Genomic DNA, 21,949 nt, shown 5'->3' on the forward strand with positions numbered 1-21,949 from the left:
GTTTGATCTACATTTTGTACAAATGTCTGTCTTGTAAAAAAATAAAAATAAAATGCAAAAAATATACAATAACAGAATACAAAGAAAAAAATGAAATGAAGTACAAAAAAAAAGGAATACAAATATACATTTCATTGAAGAAAAATCTAATAACAATAGAATCAACTGAAATTAATACTTTCTTTAAAAACAATAACATTAAATTCAAAATGAAATTTTTAGAAAATAATTAAAAATGGCTATTCCAAGTGAGGACATGTCGCGCTAGCAGACAGGCTGCCTCAAAAGAACTACAGCAAATAAAGTTAATTTTCTTTTTATAATTAAAAAAGTATATACTGAAAATAAAAATAAATACTAAAATAGTAAGAAATTCACTAGTGTAATGTAGTAGTCTGGCTCTCTCGCAATTCCACAATGAAAGCGCCACCTCTCTATGTGCCACAAGTATCAATTGTTATAAATGTCTCAGTAAAAAGAAATATACATATATAATACAATAAAATAAAATGAATAAAAAAAACTTAAAAGATTCAAATGAAATACAAAATTTAAACGGTATAAAATAGAATACAAATCATTTTTGCACTGGTGCGGTGTAAAACTTGACTAAACTGAAAAAAAATATAAAATGGGAAAAATAAAATAAAAAGAATACAATAAACTAAACACAAAATAAATAAACAGAGTAATGTAGAATAAAATAACACAAAATAAAAAAGGATACAATGAAATAAGATTAAATGAAAGAATCAAATGAAATAATAAACAAATGGCTGCTCCAGCTGCCAAAGTCCACCTCAAAAGAAGTCAATTGTAAATGTAAATAGATGAAAATTATTTTACGATTTAAGGTATACAACTTTTTGATAAGTTTGTTACTGCGTGCACAATTATTTGGGACTCTAGCTAATTAAAAGTCGAGCAAAAAGTGACCTCTAGAGGACAAACACAATAGCGAGTGGAAAGAATGCACCCTGAGAGAAGGAAGTTTCCTTCTGATGACAACTTTTATTTGAGACATGGTTTGATGACTTCTGATGACAGCGCTTTCGCGGCCATTTAAAGATAAAGGAGAAAAAAAAGAAACTTTTTTTTTTTTCTTGCTTTTGTTGGCATTAAAAGTAAACAGCGCTGCAAAGTCCAAGCAAGCAGGTGTTAGGACAGGATGATTGCAATATTGTCATGGCGTTTACTGCACCTGGAAAAAAAGGGCATTCAGTTCACAACAAGCTGCTTTCTTGTGTTAGAAAAGCTCATCAATATTTCAGTGTTTCAGTGCTTCGTCAGCAGTTTTTCTCTGCCGCTCGCAAAGTAAGACAACACCAGGTAGGGTGTAGTGTTCACTGCTGACACCTGTAAGTTTGTGTCTCACATACACGCACACACAATCTGTCTGTCTGTCTGCAACATTAGGCTAAGTGACAACTCATGTGATGGGCAAATGTGAAAAAGGGAGGCAAGTGCATTCTGTTCTGTGGTAGAAGTGCCTGGAAACAAGAAAACACTGAGTGGGAAAAGGAGCGGTGCATAAGTGGAGGCAGCTTTGTGGTCTGCATGATGGAGGGTCGAAAGGGGGGTTTCCCCAAACAAGACCCAAATTCAACGCTATAACTGTATACGCTACACGGAACCATCAAAATCAAATGTCAGAAAAAAATAACAAATGAAACAAACAAAAAGAAATCAAAAACAAAAATAAATTACAATCAACTGAAATCTAACTGTAATAATGATGAAAAATACAGCAAAAGTAAAACCAGAATAAAAGAACATAAAAATATCATAAAATGAAATTAAATAGTAACAAATTTAAAAACAAAAAAAAAAAACAAATTCAAAACAGATTGAAACGAACTCTGTGTAATAAACTTAAAATATAAGCAAAAAATAAATAAAATGACATCAAAATAGTGTGAAATGAAAACCAAAATAAAACAGAATCCGATTATACAACAGTACAATACAATGAAACAAACAAATAGAAAAAAGATTAAATAAATAATAGAATCAAATATAAAGTCATAAAAATATGACTAAATGGAATGACAAAAAAATACAATGAAAATAATAAATGAAATGAAAAACAAAATCAAATATGGACAGAATAAAATAAAATGGAATAAAAACAAATATAAAAATACAATACAAATGAAACAAAAGTACAAATGTAATTCAATGATAAAAACAACAAAGGAAAATGGAAGTAAAAAAACCTTAAATAGAATAAAATGAAAATAAACAAAAATAAAATTAAAAGTGAAATAAAAACATCCCACTGAGAAGTTACCTCAAAGCCTTCTTTCCATTATTTCAAATTTACAACATATACTGTACATCAACCCATGTTCTAAACAGAATGCAGGCCTCAAAAAGCCTTTTGAAAAGAAACTGCTTGCTTGAAGATCAACAAAACAGGCTCCCGGCTCCTAAAATTAACCCGTGAGCCATTTCAGGACCCGACACAACCCCCCAGTTTGGGAAAAATGAAAGATGAAGATATGCTGTTCAGGTAAACCATCAATTTCATTCCAAAGAGAAGCATAAACAAATTGTCTCTTTAGCCACTCCCAACATGCACACGGAAAGAGTCAGAATAAAAAATGGATGGGATAAAATGTCAGTCAAAGCAATAAAGCAATAGTCTGGGATTTGGGAGAATAAACACGGTCTACACTCTTACTGTTTGGACGACTTCGCCAACATGGTCTATATAACTTTTCAACCCTCCTTAAATGTGACTGTCTAATAGCCTTCAAAAGATTTCCTGCTGATGTGTTGCCACCCATATTAGAATTACAAACTTAACATGCTAAAAAAAAGAAGAAACATTTAATAGATCTGGCATGAGCTGTTCGAATAAATAAAAACCTTTGTGCCGTTATTGTACTGTGTGTGTGTTATTGTATTGTGTAGCAGAGGTGAGGGTAGTATGAAGTTCAACACATCTGTTGTCAATGTTGGAAGATGTAAAAACCAAATACTTTTGTATTTTTGTGCCCCGATAAAATCCTTTTCTAGTACCTGGATAGCTTGGCTTAGCGCAAAGATGGAAAACACGGTCCGCCGTAGTTGAACACATCTGGCGCTAGTTGTTGGAATGAGGAAAACCGAACACTTTTGTACGCTACTGCCATGATCACAAAAAAAAATCCTCTACTCTCTCTTATACCTGGTGGGCTTAGCTTATTTTAGCACAAAAACGCTTCAACTGCTAACACGTCTGTCATTTGTGTATTCAGTAAACGGAAGTGTAAAAATGTCAGGTGTTAACTAACATTTCGTGTTTTTGCTGATCGGTTGTTGACAGATGGGCAGCACGGTGTCCTAATGGTTGGCATGTCTACCTCACAGTTTTGAGTTTCTGGATTTGAATCTTGGCCCTGGTTTCCTCCCGCATTTGAAAAAAACCCCCCAAAAAACATGTTTGAGGTTCATTGAAGTCATAAATTGTACATAGGTGCGAACGTGAGTGTGAATGCTAACGTAGCCTGTCGGTAGTGTGATCTCTCAAAACTGGACTATTCCTTTCAGGCTAAATATGTCAAAAACTCACAATAACAGAAAACACATGAGGCGTGAACACTGTACAAGCATCCAGATGGTAAAAAAACAATGATGTAAATACAAACATTGAATGCACAATGCATAGCTCATTCTTGCTAATCCAGGCACCGCTTTGAAGACCGTATCATAAAAACGCAGTAATTAGGAGTCGCATGGTCCTGAATGGTTAAACAAAGTTTGGGTGCTCGAAAAAGGCGGAGGTGGTCAATGTGCATCCACGCCTGGATGGTTGAGTCCAGTTAAGAGTTTGTCCCTGCGTTCTCGGCAGTGAGAGCGTTAGATCGGCTCCACATAATTAGCCGGGTAGAGACCCAGTTGACCGCTGTCCAGGCGACCTTTGCACCAGCCCTGCTCGTCCTCTTCCTCCAACTTTGTCAGCTCGTCGCCTGTGTTTTACAATGACAGCGTAAAAAGCAATATCGAGTCAGTCTGGTACAGGGGATTCTCGGTTCATGATGATACCAAAGTAGCACATCTCAAGATGACGAACAGGGTGCAAATGAATTCGAAGGTACAACTCTAAATTAGCACCATACGCACTGGTTTTCATTTAATGGTTTAATGGTTTTATATTTATATTTTCTGTAATTATGACTTTACAAACGCGTTAGCATAGGTTAGTAATGCACTATGGCACGTTCTGAAAAACTTGGGTGATGTCGCCAATGTAGCAATGGATCTCCGTCACAAACCGAGGACCCCCTGGGTTATCATGTGCCGCGTACCTGCTCGGAAACTGAGCTCGTCCTGCTCCTGGCCTTCGTAATCGTACAGCGCCCGGACTCTCACGCCGCCGGCCGAGTCCTCTTCGAAGGGGTTGGCACCGCCGTTGGTGTCGCTGGCCGAATTGGGGAGCGTCTGCTCCTCATCTGACCACTCGTTGGAGGCCGTGTGAGCCTGGTTCTTCTCGTAGCTGCTCACACTGGAGAAAGAACAAAGAAGAAGAGACTTTTTTTAAAAATTTCTGATTACCTTCTGAATACAATGATACTGAAGCCATGTTTTTAACACGCGGAATTTACTTTAGAACAGTTGATCTGGTTTGTGCTTGTTGTGTTAACTATCGCTTTCACTTCTCTGTCGACCAATCAATGGACGCTACACCTAACGTAACAACGTACCGTACCCAATTCTGGTCGGTAAGGTCACTGGTATTGTAGTGGCTTTCTTTGGCTTAACAGCCTGTGTGACCTGTGATTTACTGGAAACCAGTCCAGGGTGTAGTCTGCCCTTGGACAGCTGGTGTCGACTGCATTTCCCCCATGACCCTGAACAGGATATGTGATAGAAAATGGACTTCACGGATATGCGGAAATGGAAGGAACCTATCCCCAATGACTTGCTAGGAAGGGTGCCCCCTCAACAGACCAGTTGATAGCAATATACCCCAGCTGTACTAAAGTATTCTTCTTGGTGGAAATGATACGAAAGGAAGGGATTTTAGGTCTTCTACAAGCCAGCTCGCCTGTCCCTAGTCCAAGTCCTTAGGCAGGGCTACTTCCTCCGCAACACTAATTGAGTGGACCTCTACTGCAACTATCTATGAAACAGACCCAGCAACCTGCCCATCAATATACTGTAAACATCCACTGACCAAGGACCTCCATGATCAGAAATGTACAGGGAATCATCGGTTTACAACATTCCCGACAGACAATGCTTCAAGGTTGCAGATAGCACGAAATGGACTAGAAGGTGCGGCGACATCAGAATACATTGTCACACGGCACAAGATAGCACGCTCACTTAGTTCTGTACTTGCTCTTTTTCATTAGATTGTTTTATATTTAAAACATAAAACTTTATTTCATACAAATACTGACTGTAATTTTGAGTTAGCGGTGTGTAATGACAAATTCCGACTTCGCTATATCGCTGCCGAAGCAACTGAAGTTTGTCGTAAACTGAGGACCTCCTGAGCAAGACTTTCCCACCTGCCCTGATCTCCAGCTTGGGCCATGTCAACCGTTGCCGTGACATTGGTCAGCATGATGGAATCGCCTTTCTTTGACTTTTCCTTCTTAGTGATGCTGTGGGTAAGGTCTGGGTTGTACTCCTGCAAAACAAATGAGTGTGAATGTTTGTATGTCCAGTCTCAGGTGGTGCGCTGATACAGACACAGTGGCGGTACCTCAAACTGCGGCCAGTTCATGTGCATGCCGGGGCCATGGTTGTTGTTGAACCACTGCAGATCTTCTTGAGCGCTGGCTGACGTGATGGCATGTTCAAGTTCCTGGTACACTGATGCGTAACTGCAAAGACAGCAAGGGTTCAGAGTGTATTTCGAAATAAAGGTTGTCATATCCGACTCAGTCATCACACGACTCAAACCTTTGGTTCTCTGTGAGGTTGAGGTGGCGTTTGACATCCAGCAGCACCTCCCTGAGGAAGCTCAGCCTCTTCTCTTCAAACTGCTGACTCTGGTCGAAGACCTGCTCCATGTTCTCCATGTACAGAGGCGTGCACTTGTTCAGCTCATCCAGAGCTTTTTCGTACTTGTCCTTGGCCTGAAGATAAAAACACACACACAAGGAATCACAGCTCAATAGTGTGAAGGTTATAGGACAGCAGAGATCTACTGAAGTTGGAGTCATGACAAAGACTCAGAAAGTAGGAGAAGGGGTGAAGGTGCGGTATTGAGTCACACATTAACAACGTTGATAACAACTATGCCCTTACGAAAACATGTTTTCATGTGTCCATCAGATCACAGAACCTTCTGAATGTTTTCACCTTCTCCGAATCCAGTTTGCACTTGTCCACTTTCTCATGGAGTTTCTTCAGCTGGTCAGCAGTCACCGAGGCTTCGCTCTTGCCGTTGGTCTCCCTCGTAGATGCCAGTTTCTCCTCTTTGCAGGCCATGTGGTATGCCTTCTTGGCGGCCTCAAGCTGATGGGAAAGATGACAAAAGAATTGTATGTCAACCAAGTACTGGTAATCCACAAACTGTCAAATCGGAGGAAAATGTACCTCTGGGTTGTTAAAGAAAAGCACCAAAGGACTGATCATCTTAAACACCCAATTAAAGTCTAGTGGCTTTTTATTCACAGCTGATATTGTGATAGAGGAGCATTCAGCTCAGTTTCCCTCACCTCCTTCAACTTTTTAGCCCAGGGCTTCTGGGCCTTCTTGAATCCCTCCTCCGCCTCTTTGGTTTCCTTGAAGCCTCCCATCATCTGCTTGTGGTACGAGTCTTTCTGCCAGTTCTTCACCTTCTCAAAGTCCTGACTCATCAGACTGTTCTTCACTTCATGGTGAAGATCACTCACCTTCTCCGCTTCTGTCATTAGTGACATCCAAGCACGTTCTACAGTGCCGTACTGAGGACCTGATACAAGGGGACGGTAAGCGTTAGCGTCTCTGCAAAACTAAATTATGGGGACTTGTGAGATTAAAACACCTCTGACCTTTGTCCACAAGCTGTCTCCATCTTTTGGACCACTCGGTAAGATGGTGGGAGTAGGCTTTCTCAATTTTAGCTCGTTCCTGGATGCAATTCATGAGGTCATTGCACAGCCTATGACCGTCGTCGATCCGCTTCACTGTGCGCTTGTAGTTCCCCACCTTTCCAATAGAAGAGAACAAGCTAATTCAACCGTCACTATATGGACACTGGTATCCTGAACATCGTTGTAATAGACAGTCACTTCACCTACCGGAAGAGAAAACAGAAAAACATTTGGAGATGTCCCTTCTAAATCTAACCCTAAACACAACCATAACCATACTCCTTAACCATAAACCCCAAACCTACCCATAACCCGTAACCATAGTCATACCCTAAACCGAACCCTAAATGCTAAACATAACCATAACCAATTGTAACTGCTAACTCTTATTCCTATTTCCCTCACCATAATCAATAACCCCAACTATAACCCCTACACCTAACCATAACCATTTTTTGTTTATTTTGAATGTATAAAATAAAAGGACAGTTATTATAAGTACACTTGTGAGAAAAAAAGGCAAACAAACAAATATACAAACAAAAAAAAGCATTAACAAAAACAACAAAAGAGAAAGTAAAACAGTAGTCAACCAGTAGTATTGGTTAAAAAAAATAAAATAATTACTCTCTTATGCAAATGTTTGAATGGGAGTAGGAAGAAGTATACATTTGATCTGTTCCTACCACTTTATTCTCCATTCCATCTCCAACAATGTTAGCATATAGACAAGATAACTTTCCATTTTCCAGTTCAAAAGACACAGCACAAAACCCTCGGAACTCTGTGACAGTATGAAGGATTTGCTTAGGCGTGACTGTCAGCTACTACACTATTACCAGGAGACTCTGGCAGCTTAATTATGGTGCAGATGTGAGTGAACTTCAGCTCATGAAATGTTGACATCCATTTCTGGGTGATGGAATGTCGATGCTCAGTGACGCCGCACCCCTGCTCGAAATGAACTCGACATACACCCGCAGACGTATCGCCGGCATGGCAGAGCGGCTGAGTCAGCAGCGCTGCAGCACCGCGGTGCAGTGAGCCGCAGTGACGTAGCGACGGTCGGCCGGAACACGACACCTTTGCTGCTCCAGCTAAACGTGTGACTGAATGATGTGTTGATGACAGAACACTGTAGAGTGGGAGGGCACACAAGCAATTTCTCCGCCATTTAAAACACCGGTGTCAAACGAAAGGCCCGCGGACTGGATCCGGTCCTCTCAGAGGCCCCCGGTTTACAGGTAGACTCTTAAGTCAACCTGACTTGAAGTACACATATCCATAGGTCTAGAACGTTCATCTTGTCTTCTTCTTGTTTTTGGATTTATTTTGTTCAGGCAAGGTTTCCCGACCCGATCAGATGTTTTAAAATATGTCACACCAGGAAGCAGTGACAGCTCTGACGAAGGCTGTAATGACAGCCGAAACTGTCAGCAAGGAAAGAGATTCCTCTTAACCAGAAAAAAAAAAACATTTTGTCTGAACAAAAGACATCCCAAAAGCCTTTACACGCATACAAATAATCAGGCTGAATTTGAGCATTTTTCTCCCCTTCTGTCAACAAGGAAGTCCTAAAATATTATTGGCTGACTTTCAAAGATTACCCTGAGCAATTATCCTATGGTGGGTGGTGGGCTAACATTGATTTTCCTTCCCTATCCGCTTCTCGTCAGAGGGGTGAAATTTCTGCCTTGTTGCCCTCTTGTTGCTCAACAGTCCTCTGCTCTCATATATAATGAATGACCGCTAGGAACTCCAGTTACTCGTGGATTGCATGGGCCTCGGAAACCCTAGTTGGTGATGTCATATTATCGTGAACGCACACAATGTTGTGTCTTTTGGGGTGCACTGGCTTGTTACCGGGGATGGTTCTGCTTTTGTATCCTTGACTTTTACAGCAAGGGAACATACTGTACATGTAAATGTTTTGGACGTCACAAATTGGGGCAAATTTGAACATTCTTCCCCCACTTTCAATTAAAGTCATCAAAGGTCCAATTATTGGATATCTCTGAAAGATTGCCCTGACCAGTGATCCTGTGGTGTGGAATGTGTGAAGAGTGATGTTCTTTTATCCCCGATTTGGTGGGAAAACGGTTAGTGCCGACAACTGTAAATGTTGAACATTTACTATTGCAAGTCTTTATTGTCTTCTTTCTCCTGCTTTGTATTTTCTGCCAGTTTGGATGCCCTGTGGCACCATGCGGCCTTTCACAGGTCAGTTTTGGTACTACGACAGACATTAGGTTTGGGGAGGAGACTCGCTATTGTCGGTGGAGATGTCGTTATGAGCGTGGTGAGCTGATATTTTTCATCTGGAGTACACCACACACGATAAGATCAGTAAGCACAGACTGATTTTGAAAACTTGACTTCAGAGACACACATTGACTCCTAAAGTAAGAGTAACTCTGACTTTTTTGACATGTGACAGTGAAGTGTCAAAGGCATTTGGGATATGTTGTACACAGGATGAAAAATAAATATATGACTCCATCTCCACGTAGCTCCCAGCCGAGGTCGGTTCACAGAGAGTTCATTCGACGCTCCGTGGAGCCTCATCTTTTTGACGTCTAATCACCAAAGGCTTTCATTTTGTGTCGTTCTCACCTCCCAGAAACTGTCGGTGTTCTCCTCCAGGCTGGCCGTCTCTTCGAAGGCGCCAGACATGGTGGCGGTCGGGGCGCAGCGATTGCGTCTTCGTGAGCTCCTCTCACGCGCTGCGAGGGCGAGACGAGAACTCATATGAAAAAATCCTGCATCAGAAGATTCTCTCAAATGCCGCATTGCATATTTTAATCCCTAGGACTGTGTATTTAGTCATGTTAGATACTAATGCCAATTTGCACATATTTCCTCCACAGGTAAACCTGCTTTTAAAACATCCCTCTGCATTATTTTGCTTCTTTTTTTTTTGGCAGGGTGAGTTTGGTCTCATCCTGAATCAGCGCAATCACACACAAGCTGATAACAGTACAAGGTTTCAATCTGAAGGTGAAACACTATAAAAGAAACAAGGAGATTCGGAACTCTCGAATCCTTTCCGTACTTTTCTCCTCCCCTTAGGCTGAGATCAATATATGAAAAGACCGGCTATTAATCTTCACTGAAATCGACCCGGTGACATTTCCTCAGGGACAAGAGGAGCCTAAACTTGCAGAGTCACAGAGTTGTCAACAAAACGCGAGCTTGTTGCAAATTGATTCGAAGAATTAAGAGTTAAGGAGATCCAGTACGTACTGAAGGTTGAGTCAAGGTGAAGTTTGGTCTCTAGTTAGTCTTGGTAAAGTTGAAGTCAAATTGGTTCCATCAGTCTGTGTTTAGATCTTTAACCTTTTCTGTGAATTCATGGCGAAAAACATTGCAGACGAGGAACATTTCTAGGAAAGGGCGACAGATGCAAAATAATAGAAAGAGAATGATGTGTTTTGATAGTAGATCAGTGGGTGGGAGGGGGCTGGATGGGTGGGGGCTCAGTAGCAGCGTGGGTATTTGGGTCAACCATCGTGACACTTTTGACAATGAACGGGGCAAGAGAGATGTCACTGGAGTGAGCAAGAGAGATAAGCTTTCCCCCCAAATCTAAAATCCACTCTATTGAGAATTTTTGGTCCAAATTCGGTCGATGGCTTTGTGTGATGAGACTCGGTGTATATCACACTTGTTTAATCCATTAGCCTGACGCCGAGAGGAGGCTTTTGTTCGGCGCGGCCCTACCAGCTTCTTTCGCTTTTAAACCAACGCTACCGAGCTGGTAACACGCAAACAACGAAGGCTATGCCGCTCGTCCCTGAGCCAGGGATACCGAGTTCATAGAAAGAACCACAACTACCGATATGGTGAGCTAGAGGCATCAACCCACCGAGACAAAGAACAGCACAGCCCCCTGCCTGAACAAAAGCTTACCCCCAGTCCTCCATTAGCGGTGGCCCGGGCTGCAGACAGGAGAAAAAAAAAGAAGACACGTGGTCTTGGACAACAACCTCCTTCACTTTGGAGCGACAAGAGCATCGACAGAGTCTGCGAGAAGAGGAACCAGAACCAGCCCGGAGCGCTAATGTGTGTGTTTGTGTAGCTCAGTGAGAGAGTGATAATCCCATGGTGTTTAGCTCGAGTGGTTCTGACAGAGTGGTGAGCCAGAGGGACACAGGCAGAGAAATGAGGCGGTTGGAGGGGGGCGGTGGTGTCGATTGGTGGGTGTGTTGCTGCTTGGGTGTAAGGCTGGTTACGCCTCCCGGCTCCTAAGGTTTTACTTTGGTTTAATGACTCACTCCTTAAGGCTGGACTGGACGGTTTAAACCAACTGTCCCCCAGAAGTATTTTGATGGACCAGTATTGAAACAAATAATAACAATAATAAAAAATACACCTCACCATTACGCTGAATGCACAGTAGTTGTTGTAATTAGTGGGAGTCTTGCATTTGTTTAGTTTTAATGAGCCGGTCCCGTCTTGGCGTAATGGGAGACAATGACGCCAAAAGGTGTATTACTAATTTTGTTTTAGTTACCGAAACTCCCGCTTCACAAAGGTAGCATGTTGAAATAAAAGCATGGTATTCAGTGTTTTTTTGGGCAGTTATGAAGGCTTCATTGCCTCATTTGTGAGTCTGTCGCCCTTGATTAGGCAAAGTGGGATTGCTGCATGAGAATCATCTGTTGCGATAAAACCATATTTTAAGTAGGACTGCTGATATTGTCGGTTAAATGCAGATATATGTTTTTTTTTTTTCTTGGACGCTGTAGGCTCTTCTTCTTCTGTCTCATCATTTGGCCTTTTCCCATTTCCGAATAGGCTCTCAAATGTTTTTTTACTTTTTGCTAGCTTGTGGGCTGACTTTTTTACAAGTGCATAAGATGAGTGGTTTACCGTGTAGAGAGGCAAAGGTGGGTGCACCTAGCGTTAAATCGGAATTGGGCACTTGGACCTGCAGTGTAAATCCAGCCTTACACTCAAACCAACATCTACCAGGATTATAAAGCACACAACAACGCTGTCTTTGGACCAGAAAAATGTCAGCGAAGGTCATTTGAAGTTTGAGGCAGTATTTGAGGAGCTGATTGCACAGAGGGTGGAGGCGATTCTCGCGGAGATACAAGGCATGCAGAGAGATATGCGGAGGTCGTAAAAGGCGGAGAGATTTGGACAAACTCTGATTATGGAATTCACTCAAATGAATCCCAATGGGAAGCAGATATCCTAGACAAATGTGTGTCGGTAAATTGTGAAGGTAGCGCTCACGTAGGTGGCGCACGGCTTCAAAGTTTGATCATTATGACGGGTCGTCATGAAACTGTTATCATTTATGATCAATATTAACCACAACAGAGTGGAAACTAGAGGCAATAAAACTGAGCCGTTGCTGTTTAAATCGCATTATCTACCCGAACCAGCGCAATATTATACAATATTATTCTCACAAGTCTTCCTGACACCATATATGCATATACATCCATCCATTTTCTATAGGGCTTGTCCTCATTAGGGTCACCGGTAAACTGGACTGGTTGCCAGCCAATCGCAGGGCACATGAAGACAAACAAGCATTTCCGTTCACATATGGACAATCTAGAGTCTTCAATGAAACTAACATGTATGATTTGGGAATGTAGGGGGTAGCCGGCGTACCCAGAAATTGAGCCTAAGACGAGTTTCGAAAGCTATAACCTCAGAAATGTGAGGCAGACACGCTAACCCTTAGGTCACCGTGCACCAAGTACCATAAAAAAAAACAAATGAAACAAAAGACGTTGGATGAGAACAGATACAGAACCTGAAGTATTCCCGATCACCTTCTGGGGACACCGCTGCTGCAGCACGCCTTCCACACACACTCTGCAGGAGTGAACTTTGCTATTTCCTTGCAAAGACGCATCGTTGTCATTAATAATTAGCGAGGGAGGGTGACAGGGAAAGGGAAGAAGAACATAACAGAGGAGAGACGAAGGGTGACGCGGCACTGAGTCACCATCGGGTCGGCTGCCAATCAAAAGGGAGGGACACGTGCGATAACAGCAATGACTTTGGGACTTGCGGCCTTTACGCTGTCAGGAAATAGAAAAGAAAAATAATAGAAAAAAAAGTAGCTGGATGGATGGAATTCTGCTGGGAAGACTTTCGATGTCTGCTATTCAAACGAATGGCTTCTTATGCACCAAACAAGACAGAAAACGGGGCCTTCGCTAAACTGTTCCCACGAAGCTCGATGCATACAATTGTCCTAACCACTGATGGATTCATTCATTGATTAAGAGTCTTTAAGTGTAATGTCTAATACTGATGACACACAAACACTCACAGACAGATGTTCTGGCCATCTGCGTGCCATCTAATCAGATTGCTTCCCCGCGGTGGGTGGGCTCGCGCCATATGACCTCCGTGTTCCATCCCACCATTGTGCTAGCTAATTTATGACATCACAAATTAGAGCAGACAATGGCTTGCAGTGCAGGGGGTTATCTCTCGGATATTGATAGGCAATTTTAAAATGGACTCCGGCTTTCTTTTGTAGGGGTGGAATGACAACACATCTATATAGAGGGGCTCCAGTTTCGAGATCTACAACCACTTTTTAAGTGTGGTACACTGAATAATCGGGTAGGATTTGAGCATTTTGCCCTTCTTCAGATTAAAGTTAGCAAGCCCCATTATCGGCTGTCTCTGAAAGATTATCCTGACTTGATTATGTGGGGTGTTAAGAGTGATTTTTCCTCAACAATTGCCATCGCTGGATCTGGACCGTTTTCTGAGCAGATCAGAGATGAAAAATTACTCCTAACACACCCCATACCACTCTCTGGATCATCTTTACAGACATCCGATAATCAGCCCTTTGCTAACATTGATCAGAAGAGAGGAAAAAATATCAAATTAGTTAAAATTATCTGTGTGCGGGTACCCTGCTTTCAGTTGGACACATTAGCGGTGTTGTAGTAACAGTGACACCTAGTGGACAGGATGACCTGCATAAAGACGCAGTGTGAAAATGGCTCGACCGCTAAGACGATGCACTGTGGTTGCCTGGCAACAAGTAAAAGGGTTTACGCCCTGCCTAACGCCCAAAGTCAGCTGAGATAGGCTAGTGCTATACAAAAAAGATGGATTGATGCTAAGAGGGCGCCTGTGGGCTGGCTGAGAACCTGACCAACCTCCAGAATTCTTGCGCTTAGCGCTTTCTATGCATGTGCAAGTGTGGCCATGGAAGTGTGGAAGGGATCAAGTGGTGCCGCTTGGCATGGGGAACAAGGTCGCTCATTGAAGCCAAACATTTAGCTGCCTCTACAATCACAAAGACGATACCGGACGGGATGACTTCCTTAAAGGCACTGCAGCTGCACGCACACGGACACAAACACACACACACACACACACAAGGCATCTGTTGTCTATTTATCTATATATCTATATCTATATATATATATATATATATATATATATATCTATATATATAGATATATATATATAGATATATATATATAGATATATATATAGAGAGAGAGAGAGAGAGAGAGAGAGAGAGAGAGAGCGATATAAACTTAAAGGAAATTGACTCTAAAAGAATAGTTTAAAAAACAAATTGACTTTATAAAATATGTTAAAAATAAGAATAATTCAAGATACAAATCGTCTGTTTAAAAACACACTTTAAATTTTTCTTACAATAATTTAACAAATACATTGACTTACAAATAATTAATTAAAAAACAATAAAAATAATTTCTACAACCAAATACATAATAGAAAGCTAATTAACTTTTTAAAAAATATATAAATAGATAACACTTTTTAAAAAACAATTACACAACTTAAAATGTAATCATTGAAAACACAAAGCCAATTAGAATTTGATATTTAAAAACACTAATAAAAAATACTGATAAAGCAAAAACAAATTGACTTCAAGGTAAGCTGATTTTCCCTTCCCAAGGCTAATACAATACATTGATCGTGCCACTGATCACAGGATGCATATGAAACATCTGCATCGTCATGTGACACGACCCCGAGCATTTCCGCACAAGCAAACGTTCCACGCCAACGAAAATAAATTACACGCATGCATCGTCACCATAGCAACACCAAGCATTCCTTTCCCCCTGTTAAGTTATTCCTCTAATTCGAATGAAGTAAGTACATCACCACGAATAATTCTGAGGTTTATAAAATAGCAGCCATCTTTTGTGGTAATTACGCTGAAGGAGCACTTCAACCCAAACACCAGCTGGCATGAAATCAATGGCGCTTATGAATCATTGAGTATCTTGTATTATGAGTGTAGTTTAAAAGCTGTCTTGAAGCCTTTCAGTGTAATAGTCAATACGTTGTACAGCATCGGAGCACATGTATTTAAGCACAATGATGACATGGGCTGCTAATGGCCTCCACCGAGGCCTTCTTGTTTTAATCATAAAAGTGTGGAAACATCCATGTTATCATATCAAAGCCGAAGGGTAAGCAGAGCTGCAGTGAGGCGTCAGCACGCATGGCACCCGCCTGACGATAAGCCGTATGGAAAATGGATGGATGAATGAATGCTGTAGCATTCAACAGATGAGGGTCCCTCTCGTGGCAGGTGAAAGAATCACTGCCTCAGTACAGTTCAGTTGTATTTAATCTTAAAAACTATATCTTTTATTTTGGTGCAGTTTTCATTTCAACTTTATTTGTAACACTTTTTTTAATTGAATCATTATATAACTTTTTATATTTCCTTTTTCAGCACAGTGTCAATGTTTAGCCTGTGCATAATGTTATAAGTCGCTTGCGATAATATGAAATATCATATTTAAGAATAAAATCGCTGCCTTGTTTTTGATGAGCACGGAAGCCTACTAGGCTACTGTAATGTTGGTCATGATGGTGGTACTTGGTGAGTCAAGTATTTTTTTAGGTGCTACTTAGAATAAAAAGCGCACTTAAAAATTGCGCTTTAAAAACAACAACAAACAAACCTGAAAACATATCTGCACTCAAATGGAACGGGCATTATCTGGCAAAACATTTAGTTGACGATACGTCGGAAGGAAATGGAATTCCAAACTTGCCTGACTACCTGGATAAAAACATTCCGCACCCAACGGTATCACAGATATCACAATTCAAGCTAACAATCTGTAGCCACATGGGAGGTCGCAAACAAGAGGGGCAGGTGGCGGCGCCAGCGGCAGATGTTGACACGCCGACCTCGGGAGACACAAAATGGGAAGACGGTGTCCCTCGGGAATAACGACAAGGTCGAAAAAGACGACTTAGGGGTTGAGTTTTATTAATTACGTTAGCTGGTGACGCCTCGTCTGCGGCACAAGCGTGACAAAGTCATTCAATGAGATTGTTGTGTTCAAATAAGCCTTAACAAATATTTTAGCATGAGGAAAATGTATTGTTTTCCCTTCACTCATTTAGACTACAGATTACAAATAAACCATCTATCTTTTTTTTTTTTTGTAATTTGTATGATAACATGTTTAGTAAGTCAAAATGGATGCCACAAGTCTCACAACAAAAGTAAAGTACAAGCATGTGATTTCTCCCAGTCCCAGCCAATCAGCAAAGACACGTAATATGAGAAATACGTACATAACAAATATATTAATAAAAAACTATAAACATGCTGTATATATATATATATATATATATATATACACACACACACACAAGTAAATAAATGTATACATAATTCAAGAGCTGGTCATCAACAAAGGTGTGCTGTTATTTTTGTAATTTTTTTTTTAAAAGGTTGGCAGACAATTGACAGCACAGCATTTGTAATGACATAAACAACTGGTGCCTCCACCAGGTGAGTCGTTTTGACTTTATTTGAGCTTTGTTATACAGTGGTTAACTCATCTTTGCACGTGTGCAATCGTACCTGAAACATCGCCTGTGCCGTTTGTAAAGGTTCCTTGTAAAAAGCAGCTCGTCTTTAAGGTATACTGCACGTCTTTTAATAATAGGCCTGTGCTGAGACACTTCAGAACCGTGGACAGAGCACCCCCCCCCCAACCCGGACCGGGAGGCCCAACATGGAGGTCAGACACAATTGCACACTTGCCTGCATTCTTTGCCATGAATTATCTCATTTGTCTTACATTAAACTGCACTGAGTAAATTTCAATAGGGCATGAAATGAAACCAGTGAACGTGCCAGAACAGCAGTAGGAGCAGCATAACGGTGGTTCAAATGACACCTCGCACACTTTAACCCACTCTAGTTGTCTACAAAATATTAACACCCACATTTTCTTTTGACATCCTACACCTTGGCTTCCATTCTCCCCCGATCCTGACGTACAACAAACAGAATTAAGCTGCTTTTTAATCGCAGTTAGAGTACACGTAAACTGATAGGGAGTTGGAACCTAATGATTAAAAATCATATGAATGATTTTAAAAGATGACATACCGACGAGAACGGTCCACTTGGTCGCTTCAGTCTTGCACGACGGGCAGCATCGTCGCGATGGGGGATGGCGAGAGCGATGACGTCAAGCTAGAGATGACGACGAGGGGAATTTCCCGGAAGCTCTTTGTCTGTTCCAAAATTAAAGACACTACGTAAACGCACGGTTGCCTATTTCAAACTAAAGTCCATCACCTAAACACGCTGAGAGGAAATACAAAACAGTTCGTCTTACGCAAAATACTTTCCATAAAGCTAATTGGAGAGAATGCACATTTTATTGCAGTCAAAAACAAGCCGCATAGGAATAAATCTGCCTTTATATGCAATTTAAAACTCAGTTTAGATCGCAAATCAAATTCAATTTGCGAAGAATTTATTTTGGAAAGTTTGACTGACGACCGAACAGGAACCATCTCATTATTTTCTTTATTGCTCTGTTTTGTTTAATGATTGTAGTATTCTGAAAAACCCATTAAAAATAAATATCTGGTAATCTTTTAGAGTGGAACTCAACTAATAAATTCTGCCAGGGTATGTAAACGTATGAGCACAACTGTATTGATTTAACATTTTGAATGTTTAAAAGCGTGTGATTTATCTTAAAAATGCATTTTAAAAAATCACTGAAAACATACTTTTCGAAACTATATTAGAATTTGATATAATATATTTTTGAAAAATGTAATATTTATAAATTGTTGTATTAAATGTACACATGATAATTAACAAAACAAATAAATTATTTTATACAATATTTCCTTCAAGGTAAGATGATTGCCTGATTCCGAGGTTATTTCGGCCACACAATGTATCAATCTTCCATCGATCACAGGATCAGGATCCCTAATCAATTGCAGTATCTGTAAGAAGTCGGGACGTGCTACTGCAGTTGCACTCCACTGCGACAGGGTGCGCCATGACAAACGAGGTTCCCAACGAGAGAATAAACCCTCCCGAGCAACGACGCCCGTTCTTTCCGGCTCCGGTCTACTATCAAGTGGAAAGGTAAAGATGCTACCGGCGTCTAAGATCTAAGTATATCTCGGACATCGCAAGTGCTAATAAAAATCCACGCCGAACACACTGCCCCTGTTGTCCCTTGGGTTGACAAAAATGTTATATTTTGAACATGTTTGTTATGAATCAGATGATATTGAAACTAGATGATGGCAAGTTGACAACCCGGCTGCGGTGTTCGCTGATGGCTGCCATTTTCTTGGCTAATGCGGGCCGTCTCGTGATGCCAGTGCGTCTTCCAGCGTATGCAAAATGTTAACAAATAGCAGTCTCTGTCATTACGCTGGGGCTAATGCGAATTGTTTTGGCCTGCCGCGAAACACGCAAACATTCGACATAACCGTTTTGGCTAGCGAGTTAGCTTGCTGACGACGGTGCGTTCCTTGCTGTATACGAACAGATGCTGATGCCCAAGAAGAATCGCATTGCTATTTACGAGCTCCTCTTCAAGGAGGGAGTCATGGTGGCCAAAAAGGACGTCCACCTGGCCAAGCATCCCGAGCTTGCCGACAAGAACGTGCCCAACCTTCATGTGATGAAAGCCATGCAGGTAAGAGTGTGGGATACGACCCTTCAGATCTACATTTTGACTCCTCCGTTTGTTCCTCGCTGTATTGGATGTCATGGCAATGACTTGACATGCGTGCTTGATGCCCGTGTAGTCACTGAAGTCGTGCGGCTACGTCAAGGAGCAATTTGCCTGGCGCCACTTCTACTGGTACCTAACCAACGAGGGCATCCAGTACCTGCGGGACTTCCTCCACCTGCCCTCCGAGATTGTGCCCGCCACGCTGCGCCGCCAGACCCGTCCCGAGACCGCCAGGCCCAGGCCCAAGGGTGAGCTTGATGAAATGAACTTACGAGGAGCAGTTATTTATCCCCAAATTTAAGATGTGCTTGCTGTGTTAAAGCTTAGGAGTGGTGCAAAGCATCGGACTATACTGTATGATGAAACAAGTATTTGATGACCCTCTGCCCCAAAAATAGTTTGTAATTATACAATAAGGTATGATCCCAAACGTTATTTCAGTCATTTTACAACAAAAATAATTGCTGTATGGATTTGATGGAGAAAAAGTTCACCAGAAGTCCGTATGTATACACACATGAAGGAACTACCCATAGAAAACAAATCCAATTGCAATAGTCCAGGCACTCAAAAATATTAATACATTTTTATAGGAAACTGCTTGTTTTTTAACAGAGAAAGCAATGTTACAAGATTTTCCCAAAATAACTGTCAAAATATTCTAACCACTGAGTACAACTCACCAATAATTTTGAAAATTGGATTATGGGGTCCCGAGAAATTAATTTGTCTGGGGAAATAAATTGCCTTTCTGGGGAATAATTTGGTGGGGCTCAAAAAATGGCTTCAAATTAGAGTAAAACTGTATAGCTGAATTATATTTGAACATATTGCCTCAACTCTTCTGTTTCGTCTGTTACTCCAGGAACCCTTTCTCTGAATGGCTGACAAGTTTCAGTGAAAAATATCCACCCATAAGCTCGTACGGGCCGAAATTCCGGAGGGTTCTTAGTCAACGTGTCAAAATTACCATTACGTTTCAAACAGTGCAGTCACTGATGGTGTAGTGGTACACTCGCCTGACTTTGGTGCCGGCAGCGTGGGTTCAGTTCCCACTCAGTGACGGTGTGAATGTGAGTGCGAATAGTTGTCCATGTCTATATGTGCCCTGCGACTGACTGGCGACCAGTTCAGGGTATAGTCGGCCTTTCGCCCGAAGTCAGCTGGGATAGTCTCCAGCGTCCTGCGACCCTAACCAGGATAAGCGGTGTTGAAAATGGATGGATGGGTTTCAAACAGTGTCACTTGCCCTAAAAACTCAATTTAAATAGTGCAAATTGAACTATTTGTGAGAAGAGCACTGTGGGCAATAGAATCGGTGATGGACTTTGTTTTTTTCCTAAATTGATTTGCGCATATGCAGGGCATGCTTTATATAGGCACTCGATTCCGGGAAATGATTGGCCGAGTCACATGGGCAGATGCGTGTCTTTGGTACCGCCCATTTTGAAGTGTAAAATGACTGATGTACAAAAACTGATACAAAATTTGGGTGAATAAAAATCATCAAAAACAACACTTGCGAAAACCGAGGTTCCATCGTAAATTGTATTTGTGTTGCACTTTACAGAGGACTCGATTCAAAGTGCTTGACCTCGTTAAAATGCAGTCATGCAATAATAAAATCACATACATTTTCGTTCAAACTACTCACCATTGGAAAGCGAACAGGAAGGTGTTTGCACATCAACGCGAGCCTCTCACACGAGCGCGTTGCTCCAACAGAAGATCGGGTGTACGCCCTCCTTCTTTGTCTTTTTATGGAGAGCCCAGCCAATGCAGGATAATCTTAACATTTTCAATTATTGCAGGAACGGAAGGAGACAGGCCTGCCCGTCTTAACCGTGGAGAGTCTGACAGAGATGCGTACAGGCGATCTGCTGCACCACGTATGTATTGTACATCAGCTACAGTCAAGTAGCAAACAAAAATCAATGGTTTTTAAGTAGTAACACTGATTTGAGGAAAAAAAACCTGGTTTAAGGATTTCCATGGTTTACCAATTTAAACTAATCTTTCAGCCGGTGCTGACAAGAAAGCAGAGGCTGGTGCCGGATCTGCCACAGAGTTCACCTTCGTAAGTACTGACAAAATTTCAATAGGAATACTATTAAGACCCATAAAAAAATAACTAATGATCATTTCTTTCCTCGTTTCAGAGGGGGGGCTTTGGGCGCGGCAGAGGACAGCAGCCTCAGTAAATTCTTATTTTCTGTATAATAAAGAAAATCCAAAACAAGTCAGGCCCTCAGTGTTGTATTTGAAAATAGAAGCTTAAAATGAATATCTAAAGCAGGGACATCAAACACATTTCAGCACAGGGGCTAATTACCCACAATTTGATCACAAATGGGCTGGACCAGTATATTTGTGGCCTACAACAACATTTTCTCATTGTTTTGGTGCAAATATGTACATTCTGGAAATATTTTCTTGTTGCAAATCATAGGAGCAATTAAATTAAAACATCTTAATCAAATGAGTACAATGTCAACAATACTATGAATCAATATTAATTTACATGTGCAACTTACAGATCACTGTGGATCTAGGTAAGACTTTTTACATATCCACATCTGGAAATCTTGACAACCTCAACTGACCAAACTAAAGTGGGAACTATTCAGAAAGAGGGTGCAGTTCCCAGTCTTGTAAATACAAGCTGTGGCAGTGCATGAACAAAAAGGGTTCCACCAAACCAACCCTGTGAATTGAAGCTGTTGACTGGCATTTTGAAATATTCAGCGTCTTAAAAATATTTTTACAGTATATTCATTTTCACAGAAATAAAATAGAAGCGTCTGTGCGACCTCCAGTGGACAAAGTTTACCTTTATTTAGTTAACTAGCAGTTAATGTGTACTGTAAAGCTTTGCACTAAAAATAATTCCGGCTGGTTTTGGCCTGCAGGCCCTAGGTTTGA

At 41.2% G+C, this 21,949-nt stretch overlaps 2 protein-coding genes across 2 annotated transcripts; one reads left to right on the forward strand and one right to left on the reverse strand.

The window, feature by feature from the left end:
* Window positions 1–1,910: 1,910 nt before the first annotated feature.
* On the reverse strand, window positions 1,911–17,497 carry pacsin1b (protein kinase C and casein kinase substrate in neurons 1b). Its single transcript, XM_061687714.1, has 10 exons — window positions 17,422–17,497; window positions 9,630–9,739; window positions 6,975–7,131; window positions 6,660–6,895; window positions 6,301–6,456; window positions 5,899–6,074; window positions 5,699–5,819; window positions 5,502–5,623; window positions 4,293–4,489; window positions 1,911–3,953 (listed from the first exon to the last, which is right to left on the reverse strand). The coding sequence occupies exons 2-10, from the start codon at window positions 9,687–9,689 to the stop codon at window positions 3,844–3,846; spliced, it is 1,335 nt and encodes a 444-aa protein (XP_061543698.1). The 5' UTR covers window positions 9,690–9,739; window positions 17,422–17,497; the 3' UTR covers window positions 1,911–3,843.
* Window positions 17,498–18,358: 861 nt separating this feature from the next.
* rps10 (ribosomal protein S10) lies at window positions 18,359–21,266 on the forward strand. The gene is made up of 6 exons (XM_061687807.1): window positions 18,359–18,426; window positions 18,839–18,988; window positions 19,101–19,275; window positions 20,839–20,916; window positions 21,049–21,104; window positions 21,187–21,266. Exons 2-6 carry the CDS (start codon window positions 18,839–18,841, stop codon window positions 21,226–21,228), a joined length of 501 nt encoding a protein of 166 aa, XP_061543791.1. The 5' UTR covers window positions 18,359–18,426; the 3' UTR covers window positions 21,229–21,266.
* The last annotated feature ends 683 nt before the right edge of the window (window positions 21,267–21,949 follow it).

This window comes from Phycodurus eques, chromosome 10 (genome assembly GCF_024500275.1).
Source record: "Phycodurus eques isolate BA_2022a chromosome 10, UOR_Pequ_1.1, whole genome shotgun sequence".
NCBI classification, from domain to species: Eukaryota; Metazoa; Chordata; class Actinopteri; order Syngnathiformes; family Syngnathidae; genus Phycodurus; species Phycodurus eques.

Coding starts and splice junctions, on each gene's coding strand:
- rps10 (XM_061687807.1), top strand. CDS start 18,839: ATGCTGATGCCCAAGAAGAATCGCATTGCTATTTACGAGCTCCTCTTC. Junction 18,989..19,100: donor ATGTGATGAAAGCCATGCAG/GTAAGAGTGTGG, acceptor ATGCCCGTGTAG/TCACTGAAGTCGTGCGGCTA. Junction 20,917..21,048: donor CAGGCGATCTGCTGCACCAC/GTATGTATTGTA, acceptor CTAATCTTTCAG/CCGGTGCTGACAAGAAAGCA.
- pacsin1b (XM_061687714.1), bottom strand. CDS start 9,689: ATGTCTGGCGCCTTCGAAGAGACGGCCAGCCTGGAGGAGAACACCGAC. Junction 6,075..6,300: donor GCAAACTGGATTCGGAGAAG/GTGAAAACATTC, acceptor TTTTATCTTCAG/GCCAAGGACAAGTACGAAAA. Junction 5,820..5,898: donor AACCTCACAGAGAACCAAAG/GTTTGAGTCGTG, acceptor CTGTCTTTGCAG/TTACGCATCAGTGTACCAGG.